Consider the following 14,082-nt stretch of genomic DNA (forward strand, 5'->3'; position numbering starts at 1 on the left):
CACTCAAGAAGACATAAACTGAACAGTACTATATCTACCAAAGAAATTAAAGTTTTAAAACTTAGTTGAAAAAACAGAAACAAAAAGCTCCACAACCACATGACTTCAGAAGGGTATTCTACCAAACAATTAAAGAAGAAATAATACCAATTATACAAAAACTTCTCCAGTAAAAGGAAAAAAAAAAAAGAAGAAACACTTCCAACTCATGAAGTCAGCATTACTCTTAAATAAAACACAGATGAAGACATTAAAACTACATATAGACCGATATGCCACATGAATATAAATGCAAAAAAATTCTCAACAATGTATTATCAAATCAATCTTAGCAGCAATATAAAAAGGATAATACCCCATGATTAAGTGGGAGTCAGGTTTCTTCCTGAAAATGCAAGGTTGGTTTGACATTCAAAAATCAACCAATATAATCTGCAAATCAACAGAGAAAGAAAAAACATCAAAAAGAACAAAAAAGCCTATGACTAACACTTACATGTAATAGTGAAAGACTAAATGTTTTCCTATAAGATCAGGAAACATATAAGGATGTAAGGCAAGACAAAGTAATAAAAGAACTACACATAGGGGGCATGGGAGGTGGCTCATTTGTTAAGCATCTGCCTTCAGCTCAGGTCATGATCCCAGACTCCTGGGTTCCAGCCACGTCGGGTCTCCCCGCTCATTGGGAAGCCTGCTTCTCCCTCTCCCACTCCCCGTGCTTGTATTCCCCTCTTTCTCAGTCTCTCTCTCTCTGTCAAATAAATAAAATCTTTAACCGAAAAAAAAAAAAAACCTACATAAATAAAATTGTTCTCCATACAGAGAAATGAAACTATTCACTGATGACATGATCATTTACAAAAGAAAATCTCAAAGAATCTATTAAAGCTATTTAAAAGCAACTAGAGGGGCGCCTGGGTGGCTCAGTGGGTTAAGCCTCTGCCTTTGGCCCAGGTCATGATCTCAGGGTCCTGGGATTGAGCCTCAAGTCAGGCTCTCTGCTCAGAAGGGAGCCTGCTTCCCCCTCTCTCTCTGCCTGGCTCTGTGCCTACTTGTGATCTCTCTCTCTGTCAAATAAATAAAATTTAAAAAAAATAAAAGCAACTAGAATTAGTGAATTTAGAAAAATCTCAGAGTACAGGTCAATATAAAAATCAACCGTATATTGCATAATGTGAACGCTGCTCTTAATATCACTGAAATGTAATGGTAAATGAAAAACTTTGTTATGTACATTTTATAATATTTTTTAAAATGACAGCATCAGGAAGTTATTTGGTGATAAACAAGATATACTAAGCCAGCTGAAAATTTAAGTCTTTATTTAAACTTTCTTTTAAATCAATTGTATTTATATATACCAGCAATAAAAAATTAGAAATTGAAGTAAAAAATACGACTTGTAATAGGACCAGAAAGTATAAAATACGTATAAATCTACCAAAATATGTAAAATATCTATATGCTAAAACTAGAAACACCAAGAAAGAAAATGAAAGAACTAAGTAAATGGGTAGGTATGTCATTGTTCATGGTTTGGAAGGGTTCATATTTGTTAAGAAACCAATTTTCTCTAAAAAGTCATCTATGGATCCAAGGTAATCCCAGTCAAAATCCCAGTAGAATATTCTGTAGAGATCAACAAACTGATTCTAAAATAGAAAATAAAGTAAATGGAATAGCCAAGACAATTTTGAAAAGGAACAAAGTTAGAAGACTCGTACAACCTGATTTCAAGACTTTCCATAAAGCCACAATAATGAACAGAGTGTGTAGTTCACTCACACAGTGTGGCAAAAGGACAGACACAAACAGCAAGGTTAGAGGTCGACTAACACCTATATGGTTAAGTGATTTCAACAAAAGTGCAGTCAGTTAAACAGAGAAAAGGAGAGGCTTTTCAACAAATGTTAGAATTTTTTAATATCCAGAAGGAAAGAAAGCAAGCTTAACCTATACCTCAACACATATACAGAATATAACTCAAAATGAATTACAGACTTAAAGTAAACCTTAATATTCTAGAAGAAAACATAAAAGAACATTTTTGTGACCTTGGATTAGGCAAACATTTCCTAAACACCAACAACAAAGAAACCCATCTTTACAACACATAGAACAAAAGATGAATTTTCTTAAATTTACAAAGAGCTCTTACAATCATTTAGACCAACAAACCAGTCAAATATAGAAATTCTTCAGGAAACAAACAGAAATGACTTATAACCTCTTCCTTTAGTTTCTCTTTCTCCCACTCTCCTTTAAACCCACATGAGCAGTAAAAAGGGATTTCCCACACCCGCTTCCCCATCACAGCAAGTCTCAAATCAATCAATTGTATTACATACACTAAGACTTCCAGAAAGGAGAATTCAGAGTTGTTGCTGTGTTCTTTTCTTTTTTTTTAATTTATAGCAAAAAAATCTCATCTGATTTCCAAACAGGCAGTTTTCATAATTAATTTTTGGTCTTAGGAGGATCCATATTAATTCTTCCTGATTCATTCCTAATTCTGATTTTATTAATCACCCCCCGACCTTGTTTCAACTGTGTAATTAATCGCAGCGGCAAAATCCTGGAGAACAGCTCCTGCAAAGGAGAAGTGGTGTATACACAGATAGAATCTGTGATGAATTTATGTTTTACTAAAATTCTCAAAACGGAAAAATCATTATTCCCAAGGACAGTTCTACCTGAAGCATCCAGTTCTCTCAGCAAATCTTTACAAGAGCTCAATTATTAAACAATTAAGAAAAACAATATGCTGTTAGGGAAATCTTTCATTTTATTAAAGTCCATTCAGAGCCCCTTCCCCCCAAACAAAGTGTTTCACTTGAGTGGCTCACCTCTTCTCCTGAAAGGTAGTAAGCGGCAAGCAGGCCTCCAATAAATCGAATGTTGACTTCAAACACAGACACCTCTGAATTCTGTGAAGACATGTTGAAAATATTCACATATACATAAAACTTCCAAATTTTCCAAATATTTTCAGTACTTCCTACGTTTCTCACAAACACCCTGCAGAGAATGTTTTTCTCCATTTTCCACACCTTCATTTCTCATGTAATTGCGATCTCATTCACCATTTATTAATGTTACTGAAACTCCTCTATTATGCCACGACAGGTTCTTACTGGCTAAAATCATTTTTATGTGTAGTACCTATCATTGTGAAATTGTCAATATATTTGATGCTCTTGACTATTTTCTCTTCATGAAACCCTCCACTTCTTGAATTCTGGAACAGCAAGTCTCTCTGTTGGGTCCTTTTTCTTCTGTTCTAGTTACTACAGCATACTGTCCCATTTTTACTTATATTTCTCATGAATTTAAAAAATTTTTCCTTATATAAAAATTTAATAAATATTAAAAGAGGGACCAAAAATGATAGGATGATGGATTACTCAACTAATAATGTTGAGAAAATGGACTCCTAGGTTAGAAATTAATTTGGATACTAATTTCAGATATCTTTCTCTCAAAATGAAATCCAAATAATTTAGATATAAATGCAGAGAAAATTACTATAAAAAAGTAGAAGGGGGTGCCTGGGTGGCTCAGTGGGTTAAAGCCTCTGCCTTCAGCTCAGGTCATGATCCCAGGGTCCTGGGATTGAGCCCCGCATCAGGCTCTCTACTCCTCAGGGAGCCTGCTTCCTCCCCTCTCTCTCTCTGTCTGCCTCTCTGCCTACTTGTGATCTCTCTCTCTGTCAAATAAATAAAATCTTTAAAAAAAAAAAAAAAAGTAGAAGAAAATGTAGACAACATATATAAATTTCCTTGACAAAACAGGTACTTTATAATCATAAAATCAACTATACTGACAACAAATTATGATAGAAAGACTTGAATTTCCCCAAAATGAGAATTACCTATAAGGAAAAACAATTATGAACAAAATTAAAAGGCAAACAAAAAAAAAAAAAGGAAATTTGGCACAAATATAGCAGTACTAATAACCTTAGCATATAAAGTCTATATGCTTGTATTTAGATAAAGATACAGATATTGCTGAGAAAAATTCTAATACATGGAAAGAAAAGTAGAAGTGGCAAAAAAACATGACCAAAGAATCCACAGGATATATACAACTGACTAGTATAAAGGTAACATTCATAACTAATTTTTTAAACAAAATTTAAAAGGAAATATATATTATCCAGAAGTCTTTCTAACATTCACAGGCAGAACACATAATTTGCTAACCCAAGTGTGTATCTAATATAGAATTTTCACTATGGAATTTTTTTTATTTAAATTCAACTAACCAACATATAGTACATCATTAGTTTCAGATAGTGCTCAATACTTTATCAGTTATGTATAACACCCAGTGCTCATCACATCACATGCCCTTCTTATTGCCCATCATCACCCAGTTACCCCATCACCCCACCTACCTCCCTTCCAGCAACTCTGTTTGTTTCCTATAGTTAAGAGTTTTTCATGGTTTACCTCCCTCTCTGATTACTTTCTGGAATTTTTTAGTAACACATCTATCATCTCACCCCATCCACGACAGCAAAATGCTTTATATCACTTCATATATTCCCAACATATAGTATATTGCAGGGCACAGAACAGACATTCACTAAATACAGAGAAGCCTCGAAAGAGGGAGAGAGAGCAGGCCTCTATCACTCACCGAAATAACCCTCTAATCAGTTTCCCTGATTTCAGCCTTTCTCTCCTTATACTCCATTTATGCAGCACCCTGTAGGCAGAGTGAACCTCTTACATTTTAAGTCAGGTTAGGTTACTGTTGTGTAAACTTTTACAACGATTTCTGGTTACACTCAGAGCAAAATAACTGTAAGACCCAATGTAATCAGATTCCCCACTACCTGTCTGACATCATCTCCTACCAATAGGAGTCCTCTCAACTTATTTTATTATTACCAAATGGGTCTACTTGCTGTTCTAGAATTACCGAACTCATTCTTGTATGTCAGTCTTACCCTTAACCTACAGGTCTCTGAATAGGAAGCTTTTCCAAACACACCATACAAAATAATGAAGTCAGTCCTCATCACTAATCTCTCTTAACCTGCATTATTTCCCCAATTAACACTTAACACCATTTAATTACATATATTTATTTGTAAAATTCAGAACTTCCCTCACAAGAGAGGTAATAGAAGAGTTCTAGAGGGAGAGAAGGGACAAAACGGAAGACAGGCATTATTCAAAGGAATAGTGATGGCAAATCTTCCAAAACTGATGGGGAGGGGAAATGGATTAAAACAAGGGGAAAACAAGATAGATTAGTTGTGAAAAATTAGACTGACAGCATGATGTCCAATAGTATAACAGGAAAAGGAAGACAATGGAACTGTACCTTTCAAAGCTTAAGAGAAAATAACCAACCTCCAATCCTATACTCAACTATAATATCCAGTACGAGAGAGTCTTATATCCACATGGCTTCCACTGGGTCTCTTCTCAGAAACGTCACCGTAGCAGAGAGTCCTTCACTAGCCACCCCATGTAAAATGGCAACCCCACACTACTTGCTCCAATCCTACCTGCTCTTCTTACAGTTCTCCACAGCATTTATCACCATCTGATATACTATATATGAGTTGAATATTTATTTACTGTTTTCCTCCCAAAATTAGAGTAATAAGACTGTTTTGCTCATTACTGTATCCACAAAAGCCAGAACAGTGTCTTTCCCAGAGGAGGCATTCAATAAATTTATTTATTTATTCCTTCATTCAGTCATCCATTCATTCATTAATCTGGAAGTTTCAAATAAAAGTCGGAACCAGCTAGACAACAATTACACATAAGACAAGAGGGAGATGAGCTAAATTAAAGCATTCTAAGAGACTTATGTTCTTCAGAAGGATAAAGAAACTGATTAATTTTAAACTTAAACAGTATAAATATAAAATTTTAAGGATAACCCCAGAATGAATGGAAATGACAAGTATAAAAGTCAATGTAAAAGAGGGCAAACAAGACATAAGATAACTTAATCTAAAATAAAGGAAGCAGAAAATAAAAAGAATGAAAGTACAATAATAACATAGGTTGAAAAACAAAGATGGAAGGCCCAGCTCCAAATATATGTTATCACAACAAATGTAAACATTCCAAACTTGACAGTTAAAAGACTCCAAGACTGGATAAAAATAACAAAATCCAAAAACACATTAAATGCAAAATATACAGCTAAAATATATGACACAGAAAGGCTAAAAGTAAAGGGATGGTAAATGATTGTGCTGATTATTAAGCTCTTTTGTCCTCAGATTTTCAAATCTATCCTTCTATAGTCTACTTGGTAAACTGGAACTGGACTCTACAAATGTGTGTCTCATTAGTCAGCTGGCTCCCTTATGGGCCATGCCAACAGGAGGTTTTAAAAAGCTAATACAAGGCTGGAGGAAGGAGAAAGGACTTATTCCTTCCAATTTACTTCTGGTTTCTGACAGTGTCAAATCAGGCATGGTTCTTTGCCCTGGCAGTGGCAGTTGGTTCCACATTACAATTCAGCTGCCACACACACACATTCTCCAAATCAGCCTCACTATGGCCCACCAGCTAGGGACCCTCTCCTCAGAGGTCTGAGTCCCAGCTCCAAAAAAAAGCCCTTTTAAGAGCTCCTACATACCAGCAGCAGAGTTCCAAATTACTAAATTTTTGTAATCCCCACTTCTTCCCACTGTTCTGACAGTCCCAGGGAGGTAGATATTTACTGTAGTTACTCCCTCTTGTAATACCACAATGTTCTCTTTCTGCCTTTTCAGTTCGCTGTTATTTGGTTAACAATTCCAAACATGAAATCCTCTAATTAAAATAAATGGCACGTACAGTTCTGGCTCCTGATTGAATGAACTGATAAATGATATATCAGTGGATGGATTATTAGGCCCAATAAAGCCGACACGTTAATGGACAGGAGTATTTGAGACTCTACAAGACACCAATTCTCTCCAAATTAATCTGTAAATTGAACGCGATCCTCATCAAAATGTCAACAGTACTCCAGAGCTTACAGGAACAAAGAGTTGAGAACTGCTAAGATAATTTCCTAGTAGAAAAAAATCGGATATCAAGCTTCCTATAAAAATATTGTAGTTAAGACAGTTTAGTATTGATGTAAGCAGAAAGAAAAAAAGTGAGCAGAAAAGAATCAGCTCAAATGACTAATGTGGCATGTACAAATAGCAGGGAAATAAATGGCTAGGATCAACTAATAGTTGTCTATCTCACCCTAAATCAATTTCATATGGATTAAAGTCCTAAATGCAAAAGCCAAGCTTTAAAACACTCAGAATGAAATATAGGACTGTATCTTCAATAAAAGTAGGGATTTCTTAAATAAGATGCAAAAAGCACATCCTATAAGGACCACATAGCCAAAGAGGGGGAAAAAAAAAAGAAAAAAAAAACACAACTATTTCTCAGCCATCCTTTACACTAAGGCTGGGCTGTATGACTCTGAGCCACTCAACAGTATACAACCAAAACTGAGGTAACCGATACCTGTAAAGTAATACAGGAGAGTCATGTATCTTTCCCTTTTCTGAAACTGGAAGGTTTATCTGCCTTATTGAGGAACCATCTTGGACCGTGAGGCTGGAGCTATAAACTGAAGTTGGCAGAGCAACAAGACAAAGGATCCCAGACCCCTGAGGAACAAGGAGCTACCCAAGCCAACCCTAAACTGCTCATCTCTGCACTTAGTTTACACGAAAGGGAAATAAACGTGTATCTTGTTTAAACTATTTTATAGTAGATTTTCTGCCACTGACAGACAAATCTAAATCGAACTGATAATAAAAATTATTCTAACTGATATATGTCCAAAATGTTAGAATATAAATAATCCATTTTCATGTGGGTAGCATCAGGAAAGCATGAGAAGAAATAATTATGGATTTAAATCACAACTTGAGTGATGCAGTCTGCCAAAGAGAAAAACACACAGTGAAAGAGCGACTTCTGACCACAGCAAGAAAGAACAGCAAGCACAGATATCATCAGAGATGATAATGAATATGACAAAATAGGCCATACAACTTGTGGGTGAATACTGGTAATAATGAAAATAATTCTTACCATTTACAAGCACTTAATGTGTACCAGATTATGTCAAATAATCCTTACAATACTGCAGTGCGATAGTAATTTTATGACAGGTTTAGAAAAAATAAAGTCCCACCGTGAGAATGTAGCTGTGCTGGGCTTCAAACTTTAGCCACACAACTTAACAACTACACCAAAATGCTGGAAGAAGGGGCATTGGCCTAGTTATGAAGGTTCATCAAAGCTATACCAGATTACTGAATCTTTAAAAAATAATAAAACACTTATTGTTTATAAACTAGTTCATGTTTTCCTGGTATTTCTACCCCCATGTGTTTTTTTCTGTAAGTATGCCTTAACACACTGAACACACTGCCTCAAAAAAAAAAAAAAAAAGAGAGAGAATGAAAGAAAGATGGTGAAAAAGGGCTGTATTTTACGCAAAAGTTAAATGACAATCCTAATTCCAAAAGAATAGAGGGAATTTAGGATTTCCTTAAACTGGGAGTGTAACGCTCAAAACTACTACAGTTAGACACTGTCTTTTCAAGGTCAATCAAAGAAGTCATCAATTGTATACTCACCACACTGAAATCAAGGCTGTCTTCAATCCATTTTTGCCCATCTCGGAACTCATCATGAAGTCCCATGATATAAAGGGTATCCAAAGCATCTACTATGGTAGCACCCATTTGCGAACTTCCTGTATTTGGGGTAGAGAGAAAACTCATTAATAACACGCCCTTCATATAAAGGCTGTTCTGTTTTAACTTTTTAATATATAAAAAATCAAAGTAGAAATATAAGGACCAAAAATAACCCCCAACATGGTTCACTCTTCCTTAAGAACAATAATAAACACTGTTTAACATATTTTCCTAAAGATGAAATGTTGACAACTAAAAGGAAGGTAAAGGAAAACTAAAATAGTAATTCTCCTTTCATTTTCTTCCTGGTCACAGTATGAGATATCCATCTGTTTAAGTCCAAAAAAAAAAAAAGGAGGGGGGAATTAATTCAAGAAATGGGGAGGGTGGTTCAAGATGTCAAACCAAGTCACAGGACAACTGTGCTGTTCTGCTATAAATGCATAGAAAGGGCAAAAAATATACTTAGAAATAATAGTAAAAGTGCAATAAGCCTAGATGACCACAGTAAAACAAACTATAAAAACCTTACCAATCAAAAGCAGGTTAACCATACTGAAAAAGAAAGTAAATATGAAACAAAATATGAGTAGAAAAAATCAAAATAATAAGATTTACACCCATCTTCAAGAGAGAGAATTCTGATGTTAAAGGGAACAATTTCGGGAGGGAAAAATTTAATTCAACAAAACCAGTTGGTAGCAAAACCAGACACTATAAACACATGACAAGAAAACGGGTCAATCTTACTAATGAAAAGAACCGCAAAATCATGAATACAATCTAAAACAAATCTAATAGCATGTAGAAGAGTAAATAACATGGAGCAGATGAGTCGTCCCCAGCCCCAGGAACACAATTATTTCCACCTTCTGAGAATGAAAATTATCCACAGTTGTTATCATCTATACTGAAAGGGTTTTATTACTGTCTTCATCAACATGAGTTTACTGTTACCCTGGCCCAGAAGGATAAAAGTTGTAAAATAATTTTACTTTTCATTCCAGGAACTTCCTGAAAGACCTATTAAAACTCTGAACTGAATACCTCCAAATTCTCTGCTTACCAGTCCTAAAGTGTTATATTATGGCCCTCACCCAATCATAACCAAGTACCCCCACCCCAACTGAAAGGCCCATCTTAACCTAACTGTGTCCTCCTCCATCTGACAGGCTACTAAGGCTCTGGTGAGGTAGTGATCTACTGTACCACAGTAAAGCACTAAACTCAGCTTTGCCTTATCAGCAAGTCACATTTGACACTGCTTAGTTACTATTCTTTCTTTTTTCTTTTTTCTTCCATCCCTTTTTCCACTGGGTAAACAGTGCTTTCTTCTGACACTTTAAAGCTATACAAATTCATTCTTAAAATGTCCCTAACTTACATCACATTTTCTTCTTCACATGATTCTAATAAATTTTTCAACTTATCAATAAGTATTATCTTTCCACTATAAAGACAAGCACTCCATCACACTCTGATAAGCTCCTGGGTCTTCTCCCCACTTAAGTTCCCTAGACATTAACTAGAATATTTGTTCTGGGTTATTACAGACATACTTTCCTTTTACTTTTCTTTGTCCCTCAGCTTTTTATTAAGATAATAAATACTTTATCAAGCCTTTAATCACCCATATATCCCTCTCTCTCCCATAATCACTTAAATATGTATCTTTTTATGTATTCCATCCAAAATATTACCATGCTTATTTTAAATCCCTAAGAGTACCTATTTCCGTACTTATTTCAATTTTTATAGGTAGTTATGCTTCAGTTCTCTAGTTATTTATAGAGTCCTGGGAATGCATATTGCTCTAAGGTGCAGACAACTCTGGAACGGAAAAAGGCCTGACCCACCTGCTCTGTACTAATTCCGGTTAGTTTCACAAGAAGGTTTGTACCATGGGCAAACAGACCAAAGAAGAGAAAAGCAAAACTGATGTTTCTGGCTATCCCTATGATTGTTTACCTAGACAACCCAAGATTTCAAACGGAAAAAGTTAAAAGATCTAAAACTACCCTTGGGACAATGCCCCTGGGTGGGTCAGTGGGTTAAGTGAGTGCCTTCAGCTCAAGTCATGATCCCAGGGTCCTAGGACAGAGCCCCACATCGGGTTCCCTTCTCAGCATGGGAGTCTGCTTCTACCACTCCCTCTCCCTGCTCATGCTCTCTCTCTCTCTCTAATAAATAAAAAAAATCTTTAATCAATTAGTCAATCTGCCCTTGGGTCAAAGAAGTGAAACACAATACTGAAGAATCTATAAAATATTAATAAAATTTTATGAGAATGCAGGATTCAACTAATGCAGTTCTCAGAAACTCATAACCTGAAAATGTTATGTTATTTAATGAGAACAAATGAAAATAATTGAATTCACAACATTCTACCAAGGAAGGAAAAAAAAGAATGATAAAACCTGAGGAAAAAGTTCAAAGAATCAGAAAAGTTAAGGGCAAAAAGTAATTACAAATTTAAAAAACTGTCAAAAATATAAATTCAAGAGACAGTTCTATTAGAAGAACTACATAATGAATCTACCACTAACCAAAGTTTAAAAAGTATCCAGGAAATGCAAAAACACAAAATAAGAAATGACTGCATCAACTGGGAGGAAACTAAGAAAACTATAAAAAGCCCATTTTAGTCATATCATACCAATAAATTTGAAAAAATGAGTGCAACTGATGATTTCCTATGAATATATATCATATATTTAATACTATATATAGTATCACATAAAATAAAAATATTACTTATTTTTATATGTAATGAACTTTGACTTTGAAAAGAAACTTTTCTAAGTTTGAAAGAAAACTTTGACGTAGAAGAAAAACTCTGACTTAGAAACTTTGACATAGAAAGAAACATAAAATCTAGACAACAAAAAAGACCAAGAAACAGAAGAAATTGAGAAGTTCTCAAAGAACTACCAACCATAAAAGTAGACTCTGGAAGTCCACAGAATAGATTCTACTTTAATTTTAAGAAGAGTAACTCCTACACAAATTTTTATAGAACACAGGAAGAGATCTTAAAATTCAATTTACAGATTCTGCATGCCACTGATGTAAAAATCTCAGTAAGAAAAATAAAACTACTCTCTGATCTCATTTGTGAGCATCATGGAAATATTTAAGAGTGAAATTGCTGAGCTGTATGGTAAGGTTATTTTTAACTTTACAACAGACTGACAAACAGCTCTCCAGAGTATACCATTTTATACACCCAGCAATAATGCAGAAGAGTTCTGGTTGCACTACCATCCTTGTCAACATTTGATATTGCTGCCCTTTTTAATTTTAGACATTCTAATGAGTGTGTAGGATATTGCATTATGGGTTGAATTTTAATTTCTCTGGCAACTGACATGCTAATTGGCTATTCATAAATCTTCTTTGGTCTATAAATCACTTATGTATTCTAAATATATTCATGTGTGTATACCACAAACATTCTCTACTTTTCACTTTAATATCTTTTGGAAAGCAGAAATTGTTAATTTTTATGAAGTCCGATTTATCCATTTTTTCCCCTTTTATAAAAGGTTTATGCTTTTTGTATTCTAAAAACTTAAGATTTTTATTTATTTATTTATTTGACAGAGAGAGAGAGAGACACAGTGAGAGAGGCAACACAAGTAGGGAGAGTGGGAGAGGGAGAAGCAGACTTCCCGGCAAGCAAGGAGCCAGATGTTTAGAACTCAATCCCAGGATCCTGAGATCATGACCTGAGCCGAAGGCAGATGCCCAATGACTGAGCCACCCAGGTGCCCTAAAAACTCTTTTCTTACCTCAAAGTCACAAAGATTTTCTCCAAAGCTTCCTACCAAAAAGTTTTACATTATCTGCTTCCAGGTTTAGACCCATGATCCATTTCAAGTTAATTTTTATGTACAATGAAAAGTCGAGTTTTGTTAATTTTCTACACAAATACATACCTGACCCAGCACAATTTACTGGACAAACTATCTTTTTAGCCACTGAATTACCTGAGCACCTCTGAATCAACCATGTATGTGCAGACCTAGTTCTGTTCTTTTCCACTGATCTCTCTGTCCTTAGGCTAAAATAAGAAGACTGCATCATTAAGACTGTCCTCATTACTGCAGCTTTACAGTAAACCAAAAAATTAGGTAATATAAGTCCCTCAACTTAGTTCTTCTTTTAAAAAATTATTGTATTATACATGCTTTGCATTTCTATATAGATTTTTGAATCAGCTTATTAATTTATGCAAAGTCATTTTGATTGGGATTTCTTTAAATTTAAAAATGAATTTTAAGAGAACTGATATCCCCATAGTACTGAGTATTCCAATTCATGAACATGGCATTTCTCTCCATTTATTTAAGTCCTTTGAAATTTCTCTCAATAATCAGTTTTAAGTGTATAGGTTCTGCCCCTATTTTGTTAAATTCATCCACACGCAGTTCATATTTTTTGATGCGATTGCAAATGATATGATTTTTAAATGACACTATGCTCATTGCTAGTATATAGAAATACAATTTATTTTGTACATTGACCTTGTACCACGACCTTACTAAATTTTATTCAATCGAGTACTTTGTTGGTGTTGATTCCTTAAGATTTTCTTCATGGACAATCTCATTAGCTAGAAGTTGTGCTTCTTCATTTCCAATCTTTACACCTCTTTTGTCTTTTTCTCACATTAGTGTACTGGCTAGGACCTCAACTCCACTGCTACACAAAAGTAAGAGAGCAGACATCCTTGCCTGGTTCATAATCTTAGGGGAAAACATCTCATGTTCAAATATTAAGAATGTGGCAAACTTTTTCCATTTGTTTTATTTTTGGGTATCTGTGTGTCTGTGTGTTTTAATGCCTTTCTTTAATCATACTGAGTAAGTTCCCTTCTATGACAGTTACCTGAGAACTTTAATCATGAATCAATCTTGAGTGTTGCTAAACCAGTTGTCTGCATCTACTGAAATGATCATAAAGGTTTTTCTTTGATTCCCGTAATATTATTTTTTTAAAGATTTTATTTATTTACTTGAGAGAGAGCAGGCGAGCACAAGCAGCGGGGAGCAGGCTCCCGCTGAGCAGGGAGCCCTATGTTGGGCACAATCCCAGGACGCCGAGATTTTAACCTGAGCCTAAAGCAGACGCTTAGCTGACTGAGCTACCCACACGCTCCCCCTTAATATTTTCAATTACACTGGTTAACTTCTCAATATTAAACGAACTATGCAATAGTCATAAGGTATTATTCATTTGAGGTATTCCTGAATTAGATTTACTAAGATTTGGCTAAAGATTTCTGTGTCTATATTCATGACAGGCACTGGTCTGTGTTTTCCTTCCCTTGTAATATTGTTGTCTGCTTTTGGTATTAGGGGTTTGGTGGTGCTACCAAGAAGACATAAAACAAT

The 14,082-nt window shown here is 35.0% G+C and overlaps 1 protein-coding gene across 1 annotated transcript in view; it reads right to left on the bottom strand.

Moving 5' to 3' along the window:
- MAN1A2 (mannosidase alpha class 1A member 2) overlaps nucleotides 1–14,082 on the bottom strand; it is a 204,382-nt gene that overhangs the window by 110,583 nt on the left and 79,717 nt on the right. The window contains 2 exon segments of the mRNA XM_047724606.1: nucleotides 2,850–2,930; nucleotides 8,624–8,742. Of these exon segments, the coding sequence (XP_047580562.1) occupies nucleotides 2,850–2,930; nucleotides 8,624–8,742 (200 nt within the window).

The sequence above is a fragment of the Lutra lutra genome, chromosome 4 (genome assembly GCF_902655055.1).
Source record: "Lutra lutra chromosome 4, mLutLut1.2, whole genome shotgun sequence".
Lineage (NCBI taxonomy): Eukaryota > Metazoa > Chordata > Mammalia > Carnivora > Mustelidae > Lutra > Lutra lutra.